General features: G+C 40.8%; 1 protein-coding gene across 6 annotated transcripts in view; it reads right to left on the reverse strand.

The window, feature by feature from the left end:
* The window catches only part of CCDC148 (coiled-coil domain containing 148), a gene marked incomplete at its 5' end in the record, with an annotated part of 109019 nt that overhangs the window by 73689 nt on the left and 9052 nt on the right, over nt 1-26278 (reverse strand). For 5 of the 6 annotated variants that reach the window (XM_081006980.1, XM_081006979.1, XM_081006978.1 and 2 more), the window contains 2 exons: nt 1776-1897; nt 3235-3297. In XM_081006980.1, coding sequence (XP_080863106.1) covers nt 1776-1897; nt 3235-3297 — 185 coding nt within the window. Of the gene's footprint in view, nt 1-1775; nt 1898-3234; nt 3298-3971; nt 4131-26278 lie in introns of those variants that run through there. The other variant, XM_081006983.1, reaches the window with a different exon arrangement.

Below are 26278 nucleotides of genomic sequence, written 5' to 3' on the forward strand. Positions count from 1 at the left end.
GCTGCGTCTGCGCATGATGTCATTCTGAGTGTCTGCGCATGTGTGAGCAGCAAAACCCAGAAGTAACCTGTTCCATTACTTCCGGTTCACCGCGGGACGCAACCTGAAAACACTCAACCTGAAGCGTCTTTAACCCGAGGTATGACTGTACTGCCTTCAGTATCAGAGTAAGTTTGACTTTATATACCGCTTGCTGAAGAACACAAGTGGGGAGAGGGCTGTTGCACTCAGGTCCTGTTTGCAGTCTTCCCATAAGTAGCTGGTTGGCCAGTTTGAGAAGAGGATGCTGGACTAGGTGGGCCTCTTCTTATGTTCATATTTCTATCAATTATTTTTACTCTACGACTCAAAAAGTCTTTTTCTGCTCTAACAGCTAACACAGCACCCTCTTAGCAAGTGGGAAGAACCACCTAACTGTAACCCACACGACATTTTAAAAACCACTGGCATACTCTTAAAAAAAGAAATAGCCACAATTTTGCTGCAGCGTATGAAGTCCCTGGGCCAGCCAAGCAGCTCCAGTCTGAAGATTCCCTCTTTCCTAAGCCATTTCCAGTACCTACACAGATGTTTGAATAGTATTCCTGTTTCGTATTGGGCCTACCAAAGTTGTTGCTATGATGGGATGATCCTAAGGTGTGAGAGTATCTGCTGTGCTTGTAAGACTGTCAGACTTACACTGGCAACCTTGAACCACATTTTTATGTGCCCAGATACCCGAGTACTAGAATTGTGACTCACTATTGGGGTAGGGAATGGAAAACCTGCGAGGGATGGAGAATGAAGAAGTGCACCCTGCAAAAGTTCATGGCCAGCTGACAGAAATCCTGAACAGAAGCACTGCACACTGCAATGATTTGTTGCAGGTCCCACCTGTATGGAAAATACTACAAAATAAAATCAGCTAACAGAAAAAATATGTACATGTTGACTCAGAAGCAAGCCATTTTGAGTTCAACAGAGCTTCCTCCCAAGTTAAGTGTATATAAGATTGTCATCTAAATCTAATGTTTGTGTTCAAAGCAACTCACGAGAACACTGTTCGTTTTACCTTCGGCTGCATGTTCTATCTATAAAAATGATGGTGAATAATTTTACAGTAATGCACACCCTAGCCATTATGTTCTTCTGTTGCTACAGTTTAATACAAGGCAGGAAACATAAGACATAAGGACGGTAATGTATCTAGTCTGTCAAGGCCTTTCCACCTGCCCAAAACTTGTGGGCTACCACCACATATTAATCGGTTTTGTAAAAACAGTTGAAAAACAGTTTTGCAATTTGCTACTTCCCTGCTCATCCAGGGAGAGTAGCAACTGTTCCCAGGTGAGCTGCTGGATGACAAAATGCCCCTCACACTATTATAGAGCCTTAGATCTAGCCCCCATAGCAATGGGCTTAGCAGCTCTTTGCTAGTATTAAGAGACAGAAACCCTTTCATCACAGGAGACAACAATGACTAAATCTGTTGCAGCTTTAGGTTTAGCACTAAGCCAAACCACAAACACAATGTGTGGCTGCTCAAATCATGCCCACCTCACTCCTGTAAACAAGCCATGAGAAGTAAACTTGGCCCCTTTGCAGTTAGTCATTTAACAGTTAATTTTGTTACCCAATATCTAGCCATCATTACTCACTTTATATATTTTTTTCAGTACCTTTACTTATGGACAGCAGGATCTCCTTGTGCATACATCAACCACCAGCTCCTATGGCACTTTCACCCTCAACATCTAAAGTTGCAGTCTACATCCATCAGAAATCACAACACTTACCTTTAATAGAATGTTAGCAGATTCCAATTTTTTGGCTTCAGTCATTGCAAGTAGCTGCTCGTAGTCAACAGGTTTATACTTGGAACTCTTAAGGCCATTTTTCATACGAACCACCAAGCTTTCTAGTTGAAGCATGAAACAATTCAAACATGAATAAAGTCTCCAGCCATTATGTGTTTTGAAACACAATGAGAACAAAAGAACTTTCTCTTTTAAAAACAAAGTTACTCCATTGCAATTATAACAAAACATGAATAGGAAAGACAACACATGACGCTTTTCATTTTTTTCCTGAAAAATACAAAAAAATATTTCATGCAAGCCACTGTCTCAGCGACCCAACACTTGAACTGAAGTGCCAGGCCTGTGAAGCTAGAGAAATATCAATAATCACCTAAGCAATGAACTGTTACATATTATAGTGGCTATCAGTTCAGGCTTGCAGGCTCAGTATGGACCTCTGCTTGCAAGAAGGAAAAATGTAACCGCCATTTGGGTTACAGTGAGACAGTGGCTTGCATGACACTTAACTATCTGCTAATTAGAAAGTAAAGAACATAGGCAGCTGCCTTATTCTGAATCAGATCATTGATCCATCAAGCTCACTACTGTCTACACTGACTAGTAGGGACGCGGGTGGCGCTGTAGTCTAAACCACTGAGCCTCTTGGGCTTGCCGATTGGAAGGTCGGCAGTTCAAATCCCCGCAACGGAGTGAGCTCCCGTTGCTCTGTCCCAGCTCCCACCAACCTAGCAGTTCGAAAGCAGACCAGTGCAAGTAGATAAATAGGTACTGCTGTGGCAGGAAGGTAAACAGTGTTTCCGTGCGTTCTGGCTTCCGTCATGGTGTTCCGTTGAGCCAGAAGCTGTTTAGTCATGCTGGCCACATGACCCAAAAAGCTGTCTGTGGACAAACACCGTCTGCCTCAGCCTGAAAGCGAGATGAGCACCGCACCCCATAGTCGCCTTTGCCTGGACTTAACCGTCCAGGGTTCCTTTACCTTTACCATTACACTGACTAGCAATGACTTTTCTGGATTTCAGGTATGGTTCTCTCCCAACCCTACTTGTAGATGCTGGGGATGGAACCTGGGACCTTCTGCATGCAAAGCAGATGCTGTACACCTAAACTATGGTCCTTCCCCTGCTAAATGTTGCAAGAGCAGGACTCCTGCCAAACCCCATGATGCCTCTGTCCATCACAGAGAGAGGCTGACTGCTGCCACTGTGGGAAGCAAATACCCACTCACAAAAGTAGAAACAACTTCATCAAGCAATGTCAGCTAAGTTTCCTAGAAGCCAGAGCATAGAATTATAGGATAAATCTCATAAATCATGGACTCCACGTAAACTCTATGTAATAATCTCTGTGTAACTAATACAGCTGGCTAATACTGAGCAAGGCAAGCTGTGACACAAACAGTGGAAATGGAACATTGAAATGGATTTTAAAAGTCTACCTATATCGCTACTCCTGGGAGATGTAGTAAATCCTCGAAGGTCCCTTCCACTCATCTTAACACCTGTTGAACAAAAAAGCAAATTATTTATAAGACTGGGACAATACTTTAGAAAGAGAGAGTCACATTCATGTGTTTTTTGTATAGGGGCTTCTTTGTCTAGTGTGTACCCTGTTTTTAGAATTTCACATTGCTCATCATATGAAACGGATTCTAAGGACAAGTATTACAGCAGCCATGTATATTTTACTGCGATTTTTTTTTTTTTAAGGATAAAGCTTATAAAAGTGCAATTAAAGGTAATGTTATACTTGCATAATTAAGAACTGTTTGTTTTAAAATGACTTTCAGTTTGATTCTACTAATATTTCCTGGGCCACAACTCCCACTGAATCCAGAAAGCCTTACTCCCAAGTACATGTGCATACATTCACAACCCTAGTAACCACGTGGGAATCAAATACTGTGAAGCACATTAATTTGCACTGATGTTACAATCCAATGCTAAATAAAAGATATAAAGCTACTTGCACTTGCAAGGAAGCAAGAATGTAAACAAAAGTTTCTCATATCCTATGCTACTAAGGTTATACCACCAACCAAAGACTACTTTCTCTTTGTGGATTTATGAATCTGGGTTTTCTTCAGCTGGATGTGTAGGTGAAACAATGGGTCAAATAATGGTCTGGATGTGGGCTAATAAACTGATCCTTAATCCAGACCAAACAGATACACACCTGGTCAGGAGAGATATTGATGTAACTGAGATTCAGCTGGTTTTGAATGAGGGAGCACTCCTCCTGAAAATCAGTTTGGGAGTGCTCCTGAATCTGGTTTTGCCTCTGGATGTCCAGAGAGTAGCTGTGGCCAAGAGTGTCTATGCAGCTTAGGCTGGTCGTGTACCAGCTATTCCCATTCCTGTGAAGATAGATCTAGCCAGAGTACTCATGCATTCACTACATTCAGACTGTATTACTACACCCTGCCTGTGAAGAGTCTTCAGAACCTTCAGTTTGTACAAAATGCAGCAGCAATGATGCTAGTAGGCATTTGACCATGGGAACATAATTGGTCCTCTTCTGTAACAATTTGTTTGCAGATACAATTTTAAGTACTGAAGATTAACCTGTGAAGCCCTATAGGAATTGCATCAGGGCTACCTGGAGACAGTCTTCCTGTCTACCAGCCTGTTCACTCCCTGAGTTCTACCAGAGAAACCCATCACTAAGTCCTGCCCAGGGCTTAGGCACAATTGGCTGGAAGAAGAGAGAGGGCATCCTCAGATTGTAGAATACCTTATCCCTTGGGCCCCCTTTCTTACTGCCTCTCAACCTATTAGTTTAAAATTCCAGGATATGGCAAGCATGTAGAAGATTCAGGCAGACCTTTGTTTTATGTGCTAAGTCCATTTCCACTTTTAATATCTTTTGTTTTTAATTGTTGTAGCTACCCTCAAGCAATGCAAACATAATGGAACGGTGGGGTGTATATTTCCTAAAATAAACCATGCATTCACTTGTCTATGATTAACTGAAATCAGTGGGGCTTACTGCACTATAGGACTGTACTATAAATGCTATACGTTTTGGAATTGAATCTTGAATCAATGCATTTAAAGAGTATGGTCACAATAAACCCCAAACATGTTTTATCTAAATTGCTGGCTTTTGTACATAATATTCTCTAATAACTACCTCTGACCACACCTACCTTTTAAAAAAATAATCTCAAGTAGATAGTGCCAATGTAAAACAAAGAGAAAGTGACAACTCTCCCACTTGCTACAAGTAAAACTCTTATTTGCTATCAGCAAGCCTGCCAACTCTCCTAAAAGGAACAAGATCATATCTCATCTGCATTTGCTAATATATTTAAATAAGCTTTATAGCAAATTCCTCATTGCCAAGGATAGAGACCGAACTAAAATTAATTAGCTGGATTTAGGGAAAAAAATCTTTGGTTAGGCTGGTTTAAAGCTGTCCAGATGGCAAACGGGAGCCATTATAATTCTGCAAGTTTAAAGGTTGAGCCAATGAAACAGATGTTCTGTGCTGCTCTATAGTAGGTCATCCTTTATATGCTAATAAGAATATTCAAATATAAAACCTGTGCAATAATTAAATCTTAACTCTACTCAAAACCAACTTTAAATCCCATTTGGATGGGAAAGAGCACAAAGCGACCTCAGAATTCCTTAGAAAGATTAGATGTGAAACGTGTCACACACTCGCGTCTTTCTGCTGCTTTGCTAGTTGGCAAGCTCCTCACCCACAATGTAACAATGGATGGCTAGCTGTTGACTTGGGTAGATACATTATCCAGTCCTTAGTTGGCGGCAGAAAGAGGAAATTCCAACAGGAAACCTTAAAGGAGTGCTCCCTCACAGGAGTGTTGCCCATATTCAGAGTAATTTTAAAAAGACCTTGATTCTCACTAAGCATTGCACAAGTATTTTGTATAAAGAATGTGGGTTTTGCTTTCAGAGAGCTGTGTCGGAGTAACCTCTATGCTTACAGCAGCATGAGTGACAGGCCTGTGATTCAACAATTCAGACAGCAAGAAAAGCGATTCACATTCTTATTAAGTCATGTGACAAAACCAATGGGCAGTATATAATGAAGTTGTTCCGTTTGCAAAAGGACTTCTGGCTGGTGGCTGCGCAACAGAACTTTCCCTCCCTTGCCTCCCCCAGCACACTCCCTAAAGGTGTTCTAGGGATTTTGCCAAGTCTCCGGAGCAGATTTGGGGATGGCATGGGGAAGCACAGGAAGAGGGAAAGTAGGGGGAAGGTCTATGAGCACAAGGACTTCTGTTTGTGCAATGGAACTACTCTGACGGTGAACAGTTTCAATGGTTTTTAAAATTAGAGTCCCTATTAGCAGGGCTTTTTTTCAGCCGGAACTCACCAGAACTCAGTTCTGGCACCTCTCAGAGTGGCACCATTACCATAAGGGAACAAGGGAGGTGTTCATGGCAAGCACCTCTTTTTCTAGATAAATAGCACTATTAGGAACAAGTTATCATTATATCAGAGCATCAAGCCAGAACTACATGATATGGAGAATTCATGGATGCTACTAGAAACACTAGCCCCTGTCTACTTCCCTTCCCTTGTAACATCTAATACTGCATAACACATGACATGACAGCACCACTGAGAGTTCACCCACGAAGAGCTGCAACCACTGAGAAAGTTGAAAGAGAAACAAGCAGCGTAATGTAACCATGTCTTGCATTTCGGACAGGACAGAGGAAGTAGTACTACAAGGGGTTGTTTCTGGCAGAAGCCAACATAAAAGGAAAATATTGTATGACTAAAACATGGTCTCTCACTGTGAGCTGCAATCATGACACAGTGCTGTAAGATAAATAAAGCTGTTTAAGAGGACCATCACTGAAATGCAGCTGGCCAACTTAATCTGGAATTTTGTAAGCATGTGCTTGTGATTCTCTCTGTAGTATATGTCTGTATAATTCTGGCTGGATTAAAGAATAAATATGCAATACAGTGAAACCTCGGTTTTCGAACATAATCCGTTCAGGAAGACCATTTGACTTCCGCAATGTTCGAAAACCGAGGCGCAACGGGCGGTCTGCAAATTTACAGAGAAAATTGAGAAAAATACGGTGGTACCACAGCAGAAGCCGTTCGACTTCTGAGGTGCGTTCTAAAATGGAAGCATTTACTTCCGGGTTTTTGGCGTTTGAGTTCCGAAACGTTCATCAACGGAGACATTCAAAAACCGAGGTACCACTCCTCAGGTTACATACACTTCAGGTTACATACGCTTCAGGTTACAGACTCCGCTAACCCAGAAAGTGCTTCAGGTTAAGAACTTTGCTTCAGGATGAGAACAGAAATCGTGCTCCGGCGGTGCAGCGGCAGCAGGAGGCCCCATTAGCTAAAGTGGTGCTTCAGGTTAAGAACAGTTTCAGGTTAAGTACGGACCTCCGGAACGAATTAAGTACTTAACCTGAGGTACCACTGTATAGGAAATAGTGGGACTTGTAACATAAAGGGACAGTGTGGTGTGGTCCTGCTTATGATTCCAACTGCCAAGCCATGCCTTCTATCAGGATATTTCCTTTTAGTTCCTTCAACCCAGTTTTGCCATGTATTTCCCTGTTCCTTCTATAAGAGACACTCAACATTCTGGGGCCAAGGAGCGTACTTAGTTTGCACTAATCTATTTTTAAATTTTTGCCCTCATAGAACTCTTCGATTTTATCTACTTCTGAAAACCCTGGGTTTCCCCCAAACATGCTGACACCTCCCTTTTGCTTCTCATTGGTCCTATTTTGGTTACATAGCCATCAAAACTCAGCATCTCTGTTTCCACTTACTGCACAAGGGCTGTCAACCTAGCACCCACTTCATATGTACACCTAGTGGCCCCAGACTCTGAGCTTTACTTAAAAAAAAAAAGTCTCTAACTCTTTAAAGGTAAAAAAGGTAAAGGACCCCTGGATGGTTAAGTCTAGTCAAAGGTGACTATGGGGTGCGGTGTTGATCTCGCTTTCAGGCCAAGGGAGCCAGTGTTTGTCAACAAACAGCTTTCTGGGTCATGTGGCCAGCATGACTAAAATGCTTTGGGTGGAAACACCATTTACCTTCCTGCCGCAGCGGTACCCATTTATCTACTTGAACTGGTGTGCTTTCAAACTGTGAGGTTGGCAGGAGCAGGGACCGAGCAACGGGAGCTCACCCCGTTGCAGGGATTCGAACCACTGACCTTCTGATTGGCAAGCCCAAGAGGCTCAGTGGTTTAGACCACGCTGCAACCCGTGTCCCGCATTACTCTATAAAGTTATTCTATGATTCTATGAAGCAAAATGTGCAGATACTCTTCTAAGTAATTTATGTGAAATAAGCCAGTATGGTTGCTCCTTCCTGTCTGTGTTTTTAGCCAAAATCTTAAGTGAGAGCTATAACTGATGAGTGAGTTGTTTGGACATGAGGCAATGGGTCTCCCTCCCCTTTAATGCATTTTTCCTGCTTCTATCTTATTTTCTAGGCAAAAATTTAACAGGTTAAGGCTTTTCTCGCATTGTTATGGGGAAAGCTTCACCATGACTGCCCTCTCTCTCATTTTGCTGTATGCCATACTCCACCAATGGCAGCCATTTTGTGTCATGTCACACTCCCAGCACTCCCTCAACATTCAAAAGGGCCCTCTGGCATATGTGATCTCTAGAGAGAGAAAAGTTTAATTGTTGGATTTTAATTAGTGCTATCATAATACATTTTGTATTTCAATGATCAGAGAAAACAATTTTGTTTGAAACTTTGGCTGCTGGCTTTGAATTTAGTTATTTCAACTCATGTGTGTACGTGCAGCTTTAAACACCGTATGCACACATATTGGAACCTAGATTGGAACAGAGTTCCCAGACGTATGTACATCTGGCTATGCCAATCCTCATTTTACTTATTTGCTGGAGGAAACAGCAGAACAGAACTGGAGTGCATGCAGCAGATATGTTTGTCACAATAAATGTGGAACTGAGCAAATACTTTCAGGAATTCACCTAAAACATTTTCCTTCCACAAAACAGTTCTTGGTACTGGCAGTGAATGGGTTTCCCCCATAAACTTGTGACAGTAATAACATCCATATGAATTTTAGTTTTTCCAATTAAGCAGCTTTGAGTGGTTGATGGTAAAGCCAACCAAATACAACAATAATTCACACAGTCTCTCAATATATAACATATAAACCCATTTTTAATAATAAGCCTCCTCACCCTCCACTATAACACGTATAATCTTAATTGTAATTACAGTCATATAAGCATGGGATCATGTTTATAAATGACTTCTGTGCTTTGGGAAATGTCACCTTTTATTTTGTAATTTATCTCAAAGCTTGAAGAGACCTTTCCACACATAATGCTTAACTGAGATGTTTAGAACATAAAGAATCTCCCTAATTTCTTATGAAAGAAACAGCGTTGCAGCACGTTTTACTTCTTTAGGTATTTTAAACCCATTGTAAAGAGTTAATTTATACCCAGTTCACCAACAGGACTGAATTCTCTGTTTTAGTCTCAACATGTTTAGTAATAGCTTTAAAGTACCCTTTGGCCCAGCATTAACATACTTTGTTCTTAAACTGTACTTATCTCTCTTCTTTGCAAGATATACTTGAAAGACCTTTTTGCTCATAGTCCTAGTAATTTCTCCATTTATGGTACCAAATGTATTTTGCAATTTAATCCTTAAGCAATTCCTTGTAAAGCCCACACTTGCTACAACTTCATTGCAAAGAGTACTTCAGAGAAATTAACTTTTGGTCTGATACCATCTTAAGTAATGATGATTTCATTTAGAATTCACTAGCCTTAGCAAAGAGGCTATAATCATTATCACCAGAGTTCCATCCTACAGAAAACTTAAAACTGAATGAAATTTCATACTTAGCTTCTTTGGTTAGGTTAATCAGTATTAGAATTATTGGCTCTGGTTTTGTATTTTTAATAGACTACTGAAAATCTCACTGCTATACAAAAATGGTAGAAATAAAGGTCTGATAACAAAAATCTGATCCATTGTTATTATGATATAAATTTGTACAAAAACTTGTTACCAATGCAATGAAAAAGTGTAATACAATCTCTTCTGAAATGCTAACCCCAAATTTACCTACCAAATGTATTTGTTAGGCTATCTATCGGTATATTCTCATATCACTTTAGTTAGGTACCTCATAATACGCTACCCTGTTCATCTGCAATCAAGAGTGGTAAAAAGATGGATTTTCATTGTATGCTTAGCATGATTTAAAGGTGACTGTAGTGCCTAGGAGAAGCTTTCAGATTCAAATCTAGTGCTGAAGGAGTTCTGAGCCAAATCCCTCTGACTCAAACAGTTGTCATAGGGCAAATAGAGGTTAAGTGAGCCCTCCTCCAACACCAAGTCCCTTCTCCCTTATAGACACTTAATTTTTTTATTATTATTATTAAAAATGCAGTAAAATGGCTACATTTTACATTAAGTAAAAATGAATGTAATAGTGGAAATAACTTAAAAATGCATTATACTATAGCAGGATAACGTGGTTGCAAAATGTGTTACATCAGTCAAAACTACATACAAAAATGTGTTTATTAGTACAAATTTACCCCAAAATGCGTAAGAATTTTCTTGAGAATTTTTAAAAAAGAAAAATTGTTTTTTTGTAGGAATGTGGAATTTAAGACTGGAAAAATGAGATGACGAGAGAACTGAAATCGGCAGATTCTTCCATCCCTAGAGTAGGCTCAGGATGCTGGGTAAAGGTAAAGGGGCCCCTGACCATTAGGTCCAGTCACAGACGGCTCTGGGGTTGAGGCGCTCATCTCGCTTTATTGGCCGAGGGAGCCGGTGTACAGCTTCCGGGTCATGTGGCCAGCATGACTAAGTGAACCAGAGCTAAGTGAACCAGCATGACTCTGGTGAACCAGAGCAGCACATGGAAACACTGTTTACTTTCCTGCTGGAGCAGTACCTATTTATCTACTTGCACTTTGACGTGCTTTCGAACTGCTAGGTTGGCAGGAGCAGGGACTGAGCAACGGGACCTCACCCCGTCGCGGGGATTTGAACCACCAACCTTCTGATCAGCAAGCCCTAGGCTCTGTGGTTTAACCCACAGCGCCGCTGGGAGTACCACACAAATACTTGAACTGCTGGTGCAGTAGCTTATAAGGCACGAACATGGGGTTTAAAAACAAAAACCCAGTTTTAAAAAGGAACCTGTCCTATGAATAAGGCGCCCAGTTTCCTCACATTCTGTTGTCTTAAAAGCAACCGAGTTCATGCAATCTAGTCGGAACTGTGCAATTAAGCAATCGCAGGTCAGAAAAGAAGCTAAATTTAAAAGACACCAACAATCCACATACGCTTATATGTATAATATATGCATAGCGATGGCATTGTTGTAATTATTACTTTTCCCCTCAGAAATGACAGCCATAAAAGAGCAGGGCAGGACACTGTGCTGCACATTGTCACTCTTGCATAAATTACAGCAACCTCATAAGCATGGTGGGATATTAGACTGACATACTGTACTACACATGAGTACCTTCGCATGCGTGACCAAGTCCAATTAGCTAAAAGAAGATCGCCTCTGTTGAAAAAGACAAGCTGAGCAGTGAGTGGGCTACTTCATAGCTTTTTTTGCTCCCCCCCCCCCCCGCAGTCTCTAAGCAATAAAACCGAACATTTAAAGAGTAAATAAGACTCATGCAAAGCTTTCTCCAGCTACATCTAACAGACGAAAAGGAAGCAAGACCACTTATACAGTGCCCTGGATCAGGAATGAAGTAGGCATAAACGTAACACTTCAGTTAGAGCATATGGCCAACGTTGCTATAAAGTTAAAAAGTAGCTGCAGATGTTGGCCTCCCCGAGGATACTCAAAAACAGGCGAGGTAGGTGGTGGGAAGTGAGGGCGGGAGATGTGACTGTAAATGTGTAGAGATCCCATGCATTGCTCTCAGCTGTGTTGTTGTTCTCTTTATGCTTAGAAACAAGAAGTTTCTACCTCATAGGAAAGCTGCGACCTTAATAAGGACCTTGGGAGTGAGTCGCGTCTTTCCATCAGCTGAGTTTGCAGTAACAGGCACTGGAAACAACACAGAATAAGGGATAAAGCCGGTTTTACTTCCCATTCAGAGATTAAAACCTCCCAATAAAAAGACAGGGTTTCACGCAGGTGAAAGGATGGAGGCGAAAATGGAGGATGCAGGGCAAGTGAAATATACTCAGAGTCGCAAAGTGATTTCATGCTCTTTATTCAGCTCATAGTGGTGAGGAGGAATGAATGAAAGTCTCCTCAAAGTATCTGCTTTATATACATTATTTACACAATGGGCTGCACATGATTGGCTAATTCTGGAATTCTACTGTAAGCCAATCAGGTTGTGGATTCACTTATATCTGGAGCATGATTGGGTGGTTCCTGCCAACCAATCATACTGCTGCATTGTTCTAGGACCAATCAGACTGCTGCATTCTGAATCCTATTGTTCTAGGACCAATCAGACTGCTGCAATTTGGATCCTATTGTTCTAGGACCAATCAGACTGCTGCAGTTTGGATCCTATTCAACTCAGTACATAACAGGAAGGAAGGGGAGATTCCTATTTATTGTTTTACTGTGGAATCACCATCTCTGCAACAGAAATAGCTGCCGCTTTCCTTTCTAAGGGAAAGTAGCAGTACTTAAAGCATGCTTTTTAAAAATAATTCTCCCCCTTTGTCTTAATCTGGAGTGCTATCTCAACAAAAGTTTCCGTGCAGGTGTGGGTGGGTGCACATTCGTACGCATGCACACACAATATTTAGATCCAGTATAAACTGTAATATTGACCTAACCTGAGAAACCCCTGGAAGCTTCAGAGAAAAAGATGAACTACATAGTCAGCAAAGTGTAGTATGTGGCTCTTACTGAACTATACCACTTCAGATTCACAGCCGAACACTTCACTTCTGTTTTAATATGATGGGCTTTGTTGTTATATGTGGATTGCTCTAGTGCTATCCTAAGACATTCTGAGAACAGGAAACACTGAAAAGGTGGGATGCAAATTCATAAATAAAGAGCACAATATTCTGCACATAAGGGACGCGGGTGGCACTGTGGGTTAAACCACAGAGCCTAGGACTTGCCGATCGGAAGGTTGGCAGCTCAAATCCCCGCGACGGGATGAGCTCCCATTGCTCAGTCCCTGCTCCTGTCAACCTAGCAGTTCGAAAGCACGTCAAAGTACAAGTAGATAAATAGGTACTGCTCCTGTGGGAAGGTAAACAGCGTTTCCGTGTGCTGCTCTGGTTCGCTAGAAGCGACTTAGTCATGCTGGCCACATGACCCGGAAGCTGTACGTCGGCTCCCTCGGCCAATAAAGCGAGATGAGCGCCACAACCCCAGAGTCGGTCACAACTGGACCTAATGGTCAGGGGTCCCTTTACCTTTTTATTCTGCACATATTGTATGTGGGAGGTTTCAAGCCAGGGAGGGGTGGTTGTTTTTTTTTAAAGTATATACAGAGGGACCTTGGTTTAAGAACAGCTTAGTTTATGAATAACTTGGATTAAGACTGCTGCGAATCTGGAAGTAGGTGTTCTGGTTTATGAACTTTGCCTTGAAATAAGAACATGTTTCGCTTCCTGTTGAGTGTGTTCCATTTGTAAATTGAGTCTCCCACTGCTTTGGGAAAGCACGCCTTGGTTTAAGAATGCTTTGGTATAAGAATGGACTTCTGGAACGGATTAAGTTTGTAAACCAAGGTACCACTGTATACACAACTCTCCCCCCTCACCTGATGTGTGGAGTGTTACAGCCCAGCAAGATTTGTATTATGTGACTCTGCTGGCTGTTTAGCCATGCTATTTTCTGAATCACAATTTGCTTACCATTTGCCACTATCATACAATTATGGGGAGTCGGGGGCGGTCCAGCAGTATGATCATAAGCAATTCTCTTAGTGAGTGATGAATAGATCTGCATATTGCAGATGCATCTCTACTTCAAAATGTCAAAACACTTTTAATATACTTTTATTCACTTAATCCCAGGCTTCCTTTTTACAAGTTCCAGGGAGAATAGACATTTTAGCTCGCTGGAAGAAAGAAAAAAAAGTATAAGCATGTCTCCTTGCACTTTAAAGGCTAATATAGTGTGCCATCAGCTTTCATGGGTCAGAGCTTATACTACAATATTGACACTCAATCCACATTTCAGGGCAGTGAAAAGTTTCAAGGGGCAGCACTTCCTGGGTGTGCAATATTTTATTTTTTTTAATTTACAAGCAGAGCATAATAGAAACAAATATATACTCCTACAACAGATCACATACAGTATTCACTACCTCTCAATCAGAGTGCCAGAAACAGCTCCAATGCTTAACAGTATCCAACCTAGGGTGATTCACACTTCCAGACTCTGTCCCTCAATTTCATTCCCCCTAAAGTCAAACTTGGCTATAAACTGTTTCTCTGTGTCCCCCACCCACAGCTCTGGTGGCCATCACATCCAAAAGGCTAGAAACAAAAAAGAAACACTGAGGCTCTTTTGTCAAATCCCTAATCCCCACCAGACAATATTTTAGCAAAACCAAAGTGACAGACTCATTCATCATAATCAGAGATGGGCTGAGCTCAAAACAAGTTATCTGTTAGTCTTTAAAGAGCTGCAAAACACTTAGTTGTTTTTGCTTGTCAGAACAAACCTGAGGTGGAGACAAAATGGTTGTAAATGCAGCTTAGCATGCCAATTGTCTTTGGCAATTTTGGGATTATTGTTTAAGATTAAGGTATACCTGCACCCCAGCCTTACCAATTCCTTTGCCTACAGCAAAACTGGTGCTTTGTCACATCTTTGAGCTCAATGCAGCATTAAAACTTCACTAAAGTATTAAAGCATTATATCATTCTCCAAAGAAGTGTTAACAAATAGTTTGTCCTTGACTAAGCTCCTAGTTAATCTTCAATACAGTAATTAGAAAGTGTAACATAACCAATGGTGAACGAAGCAAAATCAATCTGATTTCTATTTTCAGGTTGATACACATCTAAAAAAAGAATACTGTGATGGTGTTCAGAGTCCCAACTTGAAGGTTTTATTTCAAACTCAAGGGGTGGAAGCAACTTATAATAAAAATGTCACCCATTTAGGTAATGAGCCTCCCTGTAACCCAGCATAGTGGTTCTGGTCCAAGGGGCTCAGGCTTTTTAAAAGGCCCACCAGCCCCCAATTTACTAATGCTAGCAATGATGGTATCAGCACAGAGGAGCAGATCAGAGCATTCATGAAACAGCAAGAAGCACCCCAAGCTCCTCTGATGTTGCCTCAAGTGCTAGCAAAAGCCAAATACTTAGGAAGCATGACAGCAGACTTGAATGGTCCTTCCTGTATCCTGACAACGCCCATTTCCTGAGTTGAGAGGTTTAAACTTCTCTCTATCCAGCCCAATGCCATGATGGGAAGGATACCCAGCACCCAACTCCTGCTCTTCTAGTGATCTACACAAATCAGCAAAGAAGTGGGATGAGCTTCTGTCTGTCATGTGGTGTGTGTGTGTGTGTGTGTGTGCGTGCTGAAATGCATCCCTGAAGCAATGTACACTAGCTGCTCCTGCTGCAACCCAATGCAGAATCTAGAATTTGAATGCAGATCTGAAAAGAGTCCACCTTCCACATTCTGAAAGGTGGAATTCAGGAGGGTGTGTTCTGAAGAACTTGAGAAAGAGAGTAAAAACGTAAAGGGACAGCTAAAATGATTTGGAATTAACTACTAACTTTTCTCTTAACTAGTCACTCTCCTAATAATTATTTATACACCTGACACTGCCTCTTTTATGTCTTTGGAGTATAAGAATTCTTTCTGGGTACTTGAAGCCAAGGGAGAAAAAGAATCTTGGCAATTGATAGCCACCTGGGACGGACAGCTTACAAGTACAAAGGATAAAAATAAAACCAGACACTGAACAGGAGAGGAGAACACAGAAACGTATGTGCTGCCAAATTAACCATATTGATTCTCATTGTGACCATGTTTTTTCTAGGGACAGTAAGAATATTGCTACCTCACAGCTGAATTTATTTAGGGTGTGTTATTAATTTATTTTCATCTATTTAATGTATGTTTATCCTGCCTTTCTACTGTCTGTGTACAATGTGGCTTACAGCAGAGAAATTTTTAAAACAAAACATTAAAATAATTATAGATTTTTTTTAAAGCAACAACAACCTTTAAGTAGCCACAGTTATTTAAAAAGTCACGAAACTAGCAGATGGTGATAACATCAGAGGGAAGCTCAGAAAAATAAAATAGTATTTGCCTGGATAAGAAAGTAGGAAGGTCTGTGAGTACTTCTAGGGAAGGCGTTCCAGAAAAAGCATGCTATCACAGGAAAGGCTCTGTCCCACCCAGACTGCTGCCAGCCTAGCTCTGCATGTGGAGGCAGGTGAAAAAACGTCCGAAGAATACATAAGTGACCAGCCAGGTTCACCTGGAAGAAGATATCCTGGTCCCAGGCCATTTAGAACTGTATAGGGGAAGAAACTCCAACAAATTGGAAGCCAATGCAAATCCTTAAGTGTGCATTGCAGTGCCTCCCTGCTGATAAACTAGTCACCATATCTCATGTCACTTGAAGTTTCCAGACCTTTTCCAGAGACAGTCCCACAGATAATGAATTCATGATTACTGTAACCAGTACATGGATAGTAATGATGATGTCATCCTTTTCCAAGAAAGGGCAGAGCTCCTGTACCAGGCAAAATTAGTAAGAAGGCACTTTTTGCAACAGGTGCCCCTCAGGCAACCATTATAAAGGCTGAACCTAAAAGTACCTTGAGCATATTGCACCCATAGCATTCTTGAATTAATCTCAGCACCAAGTCTGTGTGTAATAATGTTTCTGTCTGAGTTGGCATGTGTCCTCATCTTTTTTTTTATATAGACATTTCCTGCTGGTTATACAAGTGCAAACTTGAACATGTTTTACAGGCTTTCTGAAAGTGTGTGTGCTTGCTGCTAAAACTATGCTAAAATTCCATCGCTATTTTTCATTCTTTAGTCTTTCCAGCTCAATCCTAATCATAGATTATCAGAAAGATGACCCCCTGATTTCAATAGGTCATACTAAGAAGTAGACCTTAAATGGGTCTTCAGGTGAGGCCATGACACATTTATGGTGGCTACGTTTTTAAAAGATATGGTTTGTTTGTTTTTAATAGCTGGAATCAACAATATTATTTGGGAGTATATTCTCATGATATATGCAGAATACACATAAAGATGCCAAAGGCACATACAAGTCAAATACGCAATGAACTGTTTACTTTCAAACTATGGATGGAATTTAACATGACACTATTCGGAATGTTCCATTTGTGCAAGCCTAACAGCTTGCTAGACAGAACTACCCCCGTCTCTGCCGCCTTCTGTGTCCTGTTCTGCGGGTCCTCCAAATTCTACCTGTGGTGCAATGGATTCATGCATCAGGTTCGTGATTCGAACCCACCCAGGGACAGCTGTGGGCAGGATCCCTGCACTGCAGAGGGTTGGATTAAATGACCCTTGGAGTCCCTTCCAACTCTCTGATTATATTATTCAAATCTAAGTCAAAAAATTTTAAGGGGGCGGGGAGGGTTGTATGTGGAAAACCCTGTTGTGCAATAGAATGAATAGGTTGAATTTTGCCCTATAATTTTGGCATGTGGGGGTGGTAGAGCCTTATCTTCAATTGCTCTTTGAACATTCCCTACAGGATACTGTGGCCAATACTGAGTTCTTTGGACTAAACCAAGTATAAATGAATTAATTCATATCTGTAATCTGAAGTAAGAACTGCTAAAGTGTTTTGCTGTTTTCAATCTAAAACTTACTAGACCAACTTGCTGGAAGGTGGTGGAAGAAGAGATAAGGGAAAACAAAAACAGAAGCAGCACAGCTCTTGGTCAAAACTTAAACCACAGCCTTTAACCTTCAGTTCCTTTTGGTTCCAAAGGCAGAAGCCTGAACTGGGCTAAACTGGATAGATTCCTTATAGGGTTTTAAAATTATGCAATACACTTTTGCCTGTGAGCATGATCAAGCAATCTCTGAAATAAAAAAAGAATCTTTCACATTAGCTTGTGGGGGTGAGAATGGGATCAGATTACCCAGTTTTCAATCACTGTATGCCAGATTTCCATGGCAATACATTAAAGGAAAGAGTGACCTCACTGCAAGTTGTCTCTTTGACTGAATAATATGCCATTCTAAAATATCACTTTAGGGCTAAACAGGAATTAAACTGGGGTTGGGAATAGAAGGCAAGTAGTTTTAAATATCCTTTAATATAATGTTTAATTTGATAGCTTATTATACTTAACAGAAAATGAAAAGCATGTATAATATTAAAAGTGTAATTTGTAAAGGAGGGGTGATACTAATCCTAATATCACATTTATTTAATACTGTGAATCTATTAAAGTTGCAAGCCACTGCTACTATGAATCTGATCTACGTAATACTGTATGGCCATTATTAGACCACTTGACCAGCTACTTAGTAGGTCAGTCCCTCATCTTCACCCTATTGTTTACTCACAGGCATTTGATGTTGCATGGTGAGCAGTAACTTTTTCATAGGACCTGAGTAAAAGTCAGATCCAGTAGATTAAAATGAATTCTCTTGAATTTGCATGATTCTACATGCCCCCCCATAACAACAATATTAAAATAAAGCATACTTGGCAGACTGCGCAAAAAAATCAAAGATCCCATGCATGCAAACGCCACAAAAACATTTATCCAAGGCATGAATCCTCACGGACAAAGGATAACCATAAAAAGGATAACAAAATTACCAACAAGTTGCAGAGCAACTATGTGGACAAAGAGATGAACTGTGACGTGATTGGGATGTGAGAATCCACAGCAGAAATTATGAGAATTCATACAAATCCGTGTTTTTGTACCATGGCAGGGCTGAAAACACCAGATCTGGAATTTTGACAGTCAAGTCAATGGAGACAGATGTGATCTGTGATTTGATGGTGTGCGTGGGAAAATGAAGAAATTTCCAGAGGATATGTTTTACTGGATCCAAGATGTGTGTGTACATGCAACCCTCCCCTCTCTTTCAGACACTCCATTCTTCCTGTCACAAACCACTTCATTTTTCTCCCCCCTCCATTCTCTCCAGAGAATCTCTTTTCTCACTTCCTCTTGCACCTCTACATGATTTACAAGGCTCAGTGGCAGCTCAGTTGGGTATCAATCATGCCTTGAGAATCTCATAGATCTGAAGGAGGTAATAGGCAGTTGCTCTTTCAACTCCAAAAGGGGAGACGGGAAGTAGTGTATAGTGGTTGGATCTCATGAAGATAAGTGCTCAAGGATGCCAAGAAGCAACCAAGAAGCACCATACCAGCAACCCCAGGGTGATACCATCAGGACCATATACCACTCAACAAGCATCATCTTAACTAGCTACAAGTAGACGTCTGGGCCCAATTCAATGTAAGGTTTTCAACCATTAGAATTAATGGAGAAGATTTCACTGTCTTAGGAAACGTCTCTTTCCATTTGAGTTTGTATGCCTATTAGGGTCAGCTGGAGAGACTGTGCTGTAAATCACCATACCAAATGAGGGATAACTATGATCAGACATAGCACATAAGAACAGGAACATAAGCACTGCTTCGTAGTTACATACATTCATCAGTCTTTGCCATCTGCAGACCACTGCATTGTCTCTCATTTCATTTAAGCAGAAAACCATTATTAAATCCTTGAATATAAGGCTGTGTCAAAAAGCTCTATTTTCTTTTGAATTTTTTTTAATTGGTAGCATTTGCTTAGGTTCTTACTAAATATAGGTTTATGCTCGCTATTAAAATAGAGTATAACTTTGCTATGTAATTAAATGGCAACACTGCTATGCTTATTTTTAATCCTTCAAAGACTACGGTAAATATCATATTAGTTGGTCATCTATATAAAATTCAAAAGAAACAAAGCCCACTAGTGTTCTTACTAGTTTAGATGATTAATTAAAAGGTCTGTTGCTTAACATTTCTGCATTACACTTAAGACATCCAATGTTGTCTGTTCCTTTTGTTCTGGTTTAAGGGTCTGTTAATTGGTCTACCCATTCAAAGAATGGAAATGTAAATATTCAGATGCAGTGCTCTTGCTATGTTAATTTAAAAGATAATAGTACTGTATAAGCACAGGATGCTGTGAGCAAGGACCAAAGCAATATATCACTCATAAGCTGCAAAAATGTACTTCTATCTATTGAACCACCTACACAAGGCCAGCTTTAGGTCCAGAACCATTATACAGTGGTGCCTCCGGTTACAAACGCTTTAGGTTACACGCTCTGCTAACCCGGAAGTTGTTGCTCCGGGTTGCAAACTTTGCCCCAGAATCAGAACGGAAATCACGCGCTGGCAGCAGGAGGCCCCATTAGCAAAAGTGCGCCTCAGGTTAAGAACGGTTTCGAGTTAAGAACGGACCTCCGGAACGAATTAAGTTCGTAACCCGAGGTACCACTGTACACTTCTGCTGAAGCTCAGATACATACTCCAGTATCAAAACATTTATCATAGAAGTCCTTGTGGAGGATAAGGCTTTCCATAGCCACTAGTCATATTCATAACTGCAAGATTATCTCCAGAAGCAGTTGCTGAAGACCATTGCATGGGAACAGGTTATTACACTCATATTCTGCTTGTGGGGTTCCCATAGACTTTAGCTTGTCCACTGTGCAAACAGAATGCTGGACTAGATTGGCCTTTGGACTGATCTAACAGAAGTATTTTTAGGCTCTTATGTCCTGAATCTAGACACTGCATCTGACATTTATAGCCTTCAAATATTGGAAGCTGCCCTTTGGTCTCTACTCATCTGTTTACTTTTGAATTCAATAGAATCACAATGTGGAATTATGACATCCAGTCAGCATTTAAATCCAACCAACTTAATATTTATGGAATTCTTTCTGACAGTATGAATAAGAATTAGTTCATCTCTTTTATGAAATAATAGCACACTATTATGAAATTGGGGGTTCTCACAAGGTTTCTCCAGCAAATGCCTGTATGGTTCCTTTAGCAAAAAGGAGCACATTTGAAATAAGTAACTTTTGGTGCAATGAACTTTGAAACACACCCACCCACCCAAAAATAAAAAGTCTAAATGTCCATTGGTAAGAGGAAAGGTTTGAAAGGGAGTATGTGAAAGCAGGAACTGAAGTCACCCATGTCTGCCAAGCTAACTTGAATCAAGCAATTCAGCTGGGGATTTGTCTTTTTTACAAAACCCCTATACAAACCATTTCTGCTGACCAAATGCATGCATTTCAGAGTTAGACAGTAGCAGACAGTAAGCTTGTCCTTTTCAAAGGGCTTAATTCAGAAAAAGAGAGGAGAAGGATTTTAAATTTCAGGCTGCAATACCGTGCACTCTTACTTGGGAGAAACCCCCACCGAACATAAATGGCATAGGACTAGAATGTCTTTTCTTTGGTATTATATATGTATCATCAGAGAGGAAGAGGCAATCAATAAACAACCCCCGAGCTGCAAGCAGGGTGCTTGATCCTTGCTCTTAATCAGATGGACCAACCATGAAGTCAACCTTCAGGGAATTGATCACACCTCGTAACATACTCCCAAAACAGAGTATAAGTTCCCAACTATCAGTTGCTGGAGCAACACAAGAAGCTTTCTCTACTTCTTTGGCCAAGGGACAGTAGTTACCGTCCTATGCACTTTGTGAAGTGTGATTGAAATCTGTGCCAAAACTCTGACCACCAATCATGTATTGTGTCCTGTCAGATGCTTGTTTTTGCAATTCCAGACAGGCAAAGGTAGGAATGACATCCTGCTGTACAAGAAGTGGGCTGAAACTCTGCAAGCGTGCCATAGTGTAATTTGGTGCCTTTCATTCAGTTTGGGGTGGGAGTGGGGGGTCACAACAGGCGTAGTCTTGGTGCAAAGGAGAAGCTCAACAGCAAGACTCATCAAGTAAACATAAATGGCTTTTTGCCAAGATCTTGAATTTTTACAGTGGTAATTTTCAGAGCTTTCTCCACCAATAGAATTCAGTTTGGCCAACCTGTTAGCTCCACTTCCTAGTCAGAAAACAAAAGCACTGATCCCAGTGACACCTATAATGCTGATCACCCACATGTGGATCTTTCTCACACTCTTTACACCACTGAAATTTTAACTGCCTTTTCAAAAGAAAGCAAACCAAGTTTTGGCTTGTTTTTCCCCAATATATGTAACCTGACCTTCAGCTGACTGATTCAAAACATAACTTTCCTTGTTCCCTATTGCAGAGAGGAGGATTTCCAATAATGGTAGGGTGAACAACTATCACTCTTCTGCATTGGCATCCATCAGATAAAATGATTAAATCTACATCAGTCACTAAATGTAAAAGAAATAAAGTCACTGTAACAGAAGCCTGCTGTAAAAGTGCAATGCTTCTTGCATGACAAAAGAGTCCCTTGACTGTGCCTCAGAATTTGTTTTTGATAAATGGAAAGCAATGCCAAGATGTTTATCTAGCAGCAGCAAGACTATTACCCAGTGCCAATATTATATTCTGCTAACATCATCTGTTAAATTCTATTATCTGTTACAGACTCTCATTTTGGCCCTAAGTGCTTTGGCTAAGATTCTAAGCATAAATAAATTCCATCTAAGTCTGTAGGACCAACATCTATGCACCCAGCAGTGGAAACAGGTTTTCCCATAGTGATCTCCTGTAGATCCATAATCTACTGTGCAGCCAAAACCAATACACAGAGAAAGATAAGAGGGTCTTCTCCCTTTTTTTAACTTTCCGTGACAGTGGTGGTGCATCGCCATGCACATACACCAGACATTCCATAGTCTGACAGGTGATTTTTGCGTACATCCTGGGTCTGTGTCCCTGGCAGGAGCTGGTTTCACCAGCCCCGATGTACAGATGCTACTCCACTGTGATAAACTTTGGGGTTTTGACAAGTAAAAAATAATAATAATTCAATTCTTCCTATAACTCAGTGGAGCAGAACCAGGTGCATCTGCCCACATTTACTTTATGCAAGATTGGCGGCCATTAATAGAATAGTTGGAAGATGCACATTTTACATACATATAGCCAAGCATATAAAAGAGTGCATACAAACAGGATGTTTTTATCCTGCGATTGTTATAAAAATACTTTACTAGACTGAGCAGTGGAGCAGAAAGGAAGTAGTTTTGTATTTTTGTTAAATATATAGAGAAGCAAAGAAGCATATTGGATGTTGCATTATTTTCAGGGAGATACGGGTGAAGTCTAAATCAGGAAGAGCGATTTGAGGGGGAACTGATCTAAACATTCAGCCTACTATTCAGAGACATCATTCTGCAGAGAGGAAAAAGAATTACAACCATTTTGCCATTCAGTGCAGTAAAGCCAGTGCCTTCAATATTAAGAGAGTGAGCAGCATAGTTCCATTATGAAACACAAAGAAGACATGAATCTAAATTAACACAAAATACTACTGAAGCATCTATGCAATACATTGCTACGAAACAGTTTTATCTAGACACAGGATTATTTATATATATTTTTGTCATAGTCACAATATTATATTTTGTATCATTTATTTTTCCGTACATTTAGTACTAAAAGCCTTCCCCAAATATATCATTTCTTCAGCACAAAAATGCCTGTACTGTATAGGAAGGAGAGGGAGAGATGAGCCGAGGATACGTTTAGATGTTAAGATGGAGAAGAGAAAATTAAAAGAGCATAATTGGGAATAGGAACATTATCACACAGAGCCCTTCAGAACAAGACTACCTTGATTCTGCAGTGGCGCTTAATTAGCAACAGTTTGCAACTAGAGGGAAATTAGTACTCGGCATAGTTTAACTCAGTCCTGATTGTGCAAATAGTAGATATTTTGGAAGCTCAAGTGGTTTACTTTTCAAAAGAGGTTCTTCTATAGTGCTGGATTTGATGGGAGGCAGGCAGAGATGCTCTCCCTGTCTCTTTGCAACAGTGAAGCCCACTTTTTGGCTCTGTTCAGGGCCAAGCTAGAAGATACAATTAATGTGTGAATGCATTTCAAATATGTTTTAAACAAATAATAGCAGTGTGAGGGGGGCAGGGGGCAAACCTGATTAGGATTGGGAATGGGGCATGTGAAAAGGGGTGGGGTCGGGAGCTAAACATTTTCCCTGCACCATGGTCCCCATTTCCAAGCTGCTATTTGTCACAAGAGGAAAGCTACCATTGTCACCAATGCCAGCTTCATCCCCAAGGCAAATAGTTGTTTGAGGGGCATTTTTTTCATCAGGACCATGATGTGGGAGAAATAGCTAATCCTTCCCCATGTACCAAGGTTCTAATCAGTTTCCTACTGTGCTGCTATCTAATTCTTTTTTAAAGAAACAGACCTGTGGAGAACATCTACACGTCCTTAGACAATCCATGAAACTGTGGTTTGGAAGATCAGAATGACTTGTGGGCTTCTGCACACTCATCTCCCTTCTTGAACACTGGTTTGCAGTGTTCCAATTCTGGTTTGGACAGAAAGCACTAACCATAGTTTTGGGTGCCATAACAAACTGTAACACCAAATAGCAAACTAAAAGTGTAACTCTATGCAAGAAACACTAATTTCCAATTATCCAAACTATAGGAGCTGGTGCTGTAGTTACTGGTTCTTTTTTCCTTTTACTGATAAATACCACTACTTTGCTGTTTTTTAAAAGGGGTTGGGGTTGGGGTAGGAACCGACTAAGGGATCATTCATCACTAATGCTATGCCATGTCTAAACAAACCAATTAGTGACAGAAGTCCACAAGAAAGCAGCTTTGCAGGGAACCTTTGCTGAAAAGGACTTCCTCATAAGTAAACATTATAGAAGGCTCTGTCGTCATGTAACAAACATTATTACGTGCTTCATGGACTCATCATTTTAATTCTACTTCTGGCTGATTACAGAAAAACACTGTCTCAGCAGTGCTAAAAGGTCCTAGTGTAAAAACAACCACTGATTTCAAAGCAGATCAGGCTCTATTGGTAGATCTCTCTGGGTGATGACTGACTTTTTTAGCAACAAAATAAATTCTTTACACATACACAATTATTCTGTTGAAATGAAGAAGAAAACCAGTAGTAGTGGTGCCTGGGTGCAGGGGTGGGTAACCAAGAGTGAATTTTTGTATGGAAGAAATGTGAGCCCAGTTCAATTCTGGCACTCAGACTTATTTAGCTCAGAATTCTTTAATTCTAAGGGGATATTTTGCACCTGGCTCTGGTCAGTGGATCTTGGGGTCCTAGTAAAAAACCAAAGCAAACCTCAAGTCTGCCAAACCCTGAACTAGAGGAAACATATAAAGTTTACATTGCAACGTTCTTTCTGTATGCATGGTGTATACAGATTTGTATCTCCAAGGCATGCAGGATCCCCAGATTTTCAGCTCCTTTCTTATATGGCTCACCTCCTTAGTATTCTATTAATATTCTCAGTGTACCTTTGAGGCACAGTATTAACAGGCAGGTAGGCTGCTTGGTAGGCACATTAATTGCCATCAGAAAGGGTTGCTGTGGACTGTGATTGTTATAATGCTTATCTCCTGCTGCTGATTGAAGCTGGCAATAATGTTAAGTAGGAATTACTTTTCTTGGATCTGAGATGAGAATTAAGAGTTTGATTCCTGCCACCTCCATAAATACACCCACCTTTGGGTGCAGCTGGAACCCTGCATCGTGAAACTGTTGATCTTTAAACTAAAATATGCAACATCACCAAAAACAGCCTCTTTAGGCTGTTTTTGACTGGCTGGCAGCCAACGTAACTTCAAGTTTAAAAAACTAGATCCAGGAAATTATAGACCTGTCAGCCTAAATTCTGTTTCGTCACAGTTGTTGAAGAGCATTATTAAGGCTAGAAGTGGAATCCTATACATATCTCCTCAAAAATAAATCCCACGGGATTCCATGGAATTTCTCGGAGAAAAGGGGGTGCTGGAGCATACCTAAAACAAACCGGGGGGGGAGGGGGGCTCTTATTCAAAGCAATCACTGCAAGGCAGGAAGGATAGTAGATAGTTGATGCAGCCCCAACTTGAGCAATATATTATGTACAATTATACATGCGGTTGCCTGTGGGTTCCTGGGGTGGGGTACTCAGGCTTCCATACCCCAATAGTTCTCAGGTGAACACTTGGCAGAGGCAAGTTTGTTCATGAATAGCTTCCCTTTTATTAGAAATAAGCTAACACACACAAAATACAGACATCTCGTAGCAAGGCAGAGCAGCTCATAAACATTTCCTTCCCCTCCAGCGTACGTATAGAGACATACAACAAATGAGACACACCCAGCAGGACTCAATCACCCCAGGCAAGTAGCCGAGGTTTCATTACAGGCCCTTTAAAGCAGGGAGGAGGAACCTGTGGCCTGACAGATGTAGCTGGGCTCCAGCTTCTATCAGCCCCAGCCAGCATGGCCAATGGTCAGGAGCAACGGGAGTTGGGATTCAGCAAAGTCGGGAGCTGCAGACTTCT

Source organism: Podarcis pityusensis, assembly GCF_964106645.2.
Source record: "Podarcis pityusensis genome assembly, chromosome: 1".
NCBI lineage: Eukaryota > Metazoa > Chordata > Lepidosauria > Squamata > Lacertidae > Podarcis > Podarcis pityusensis.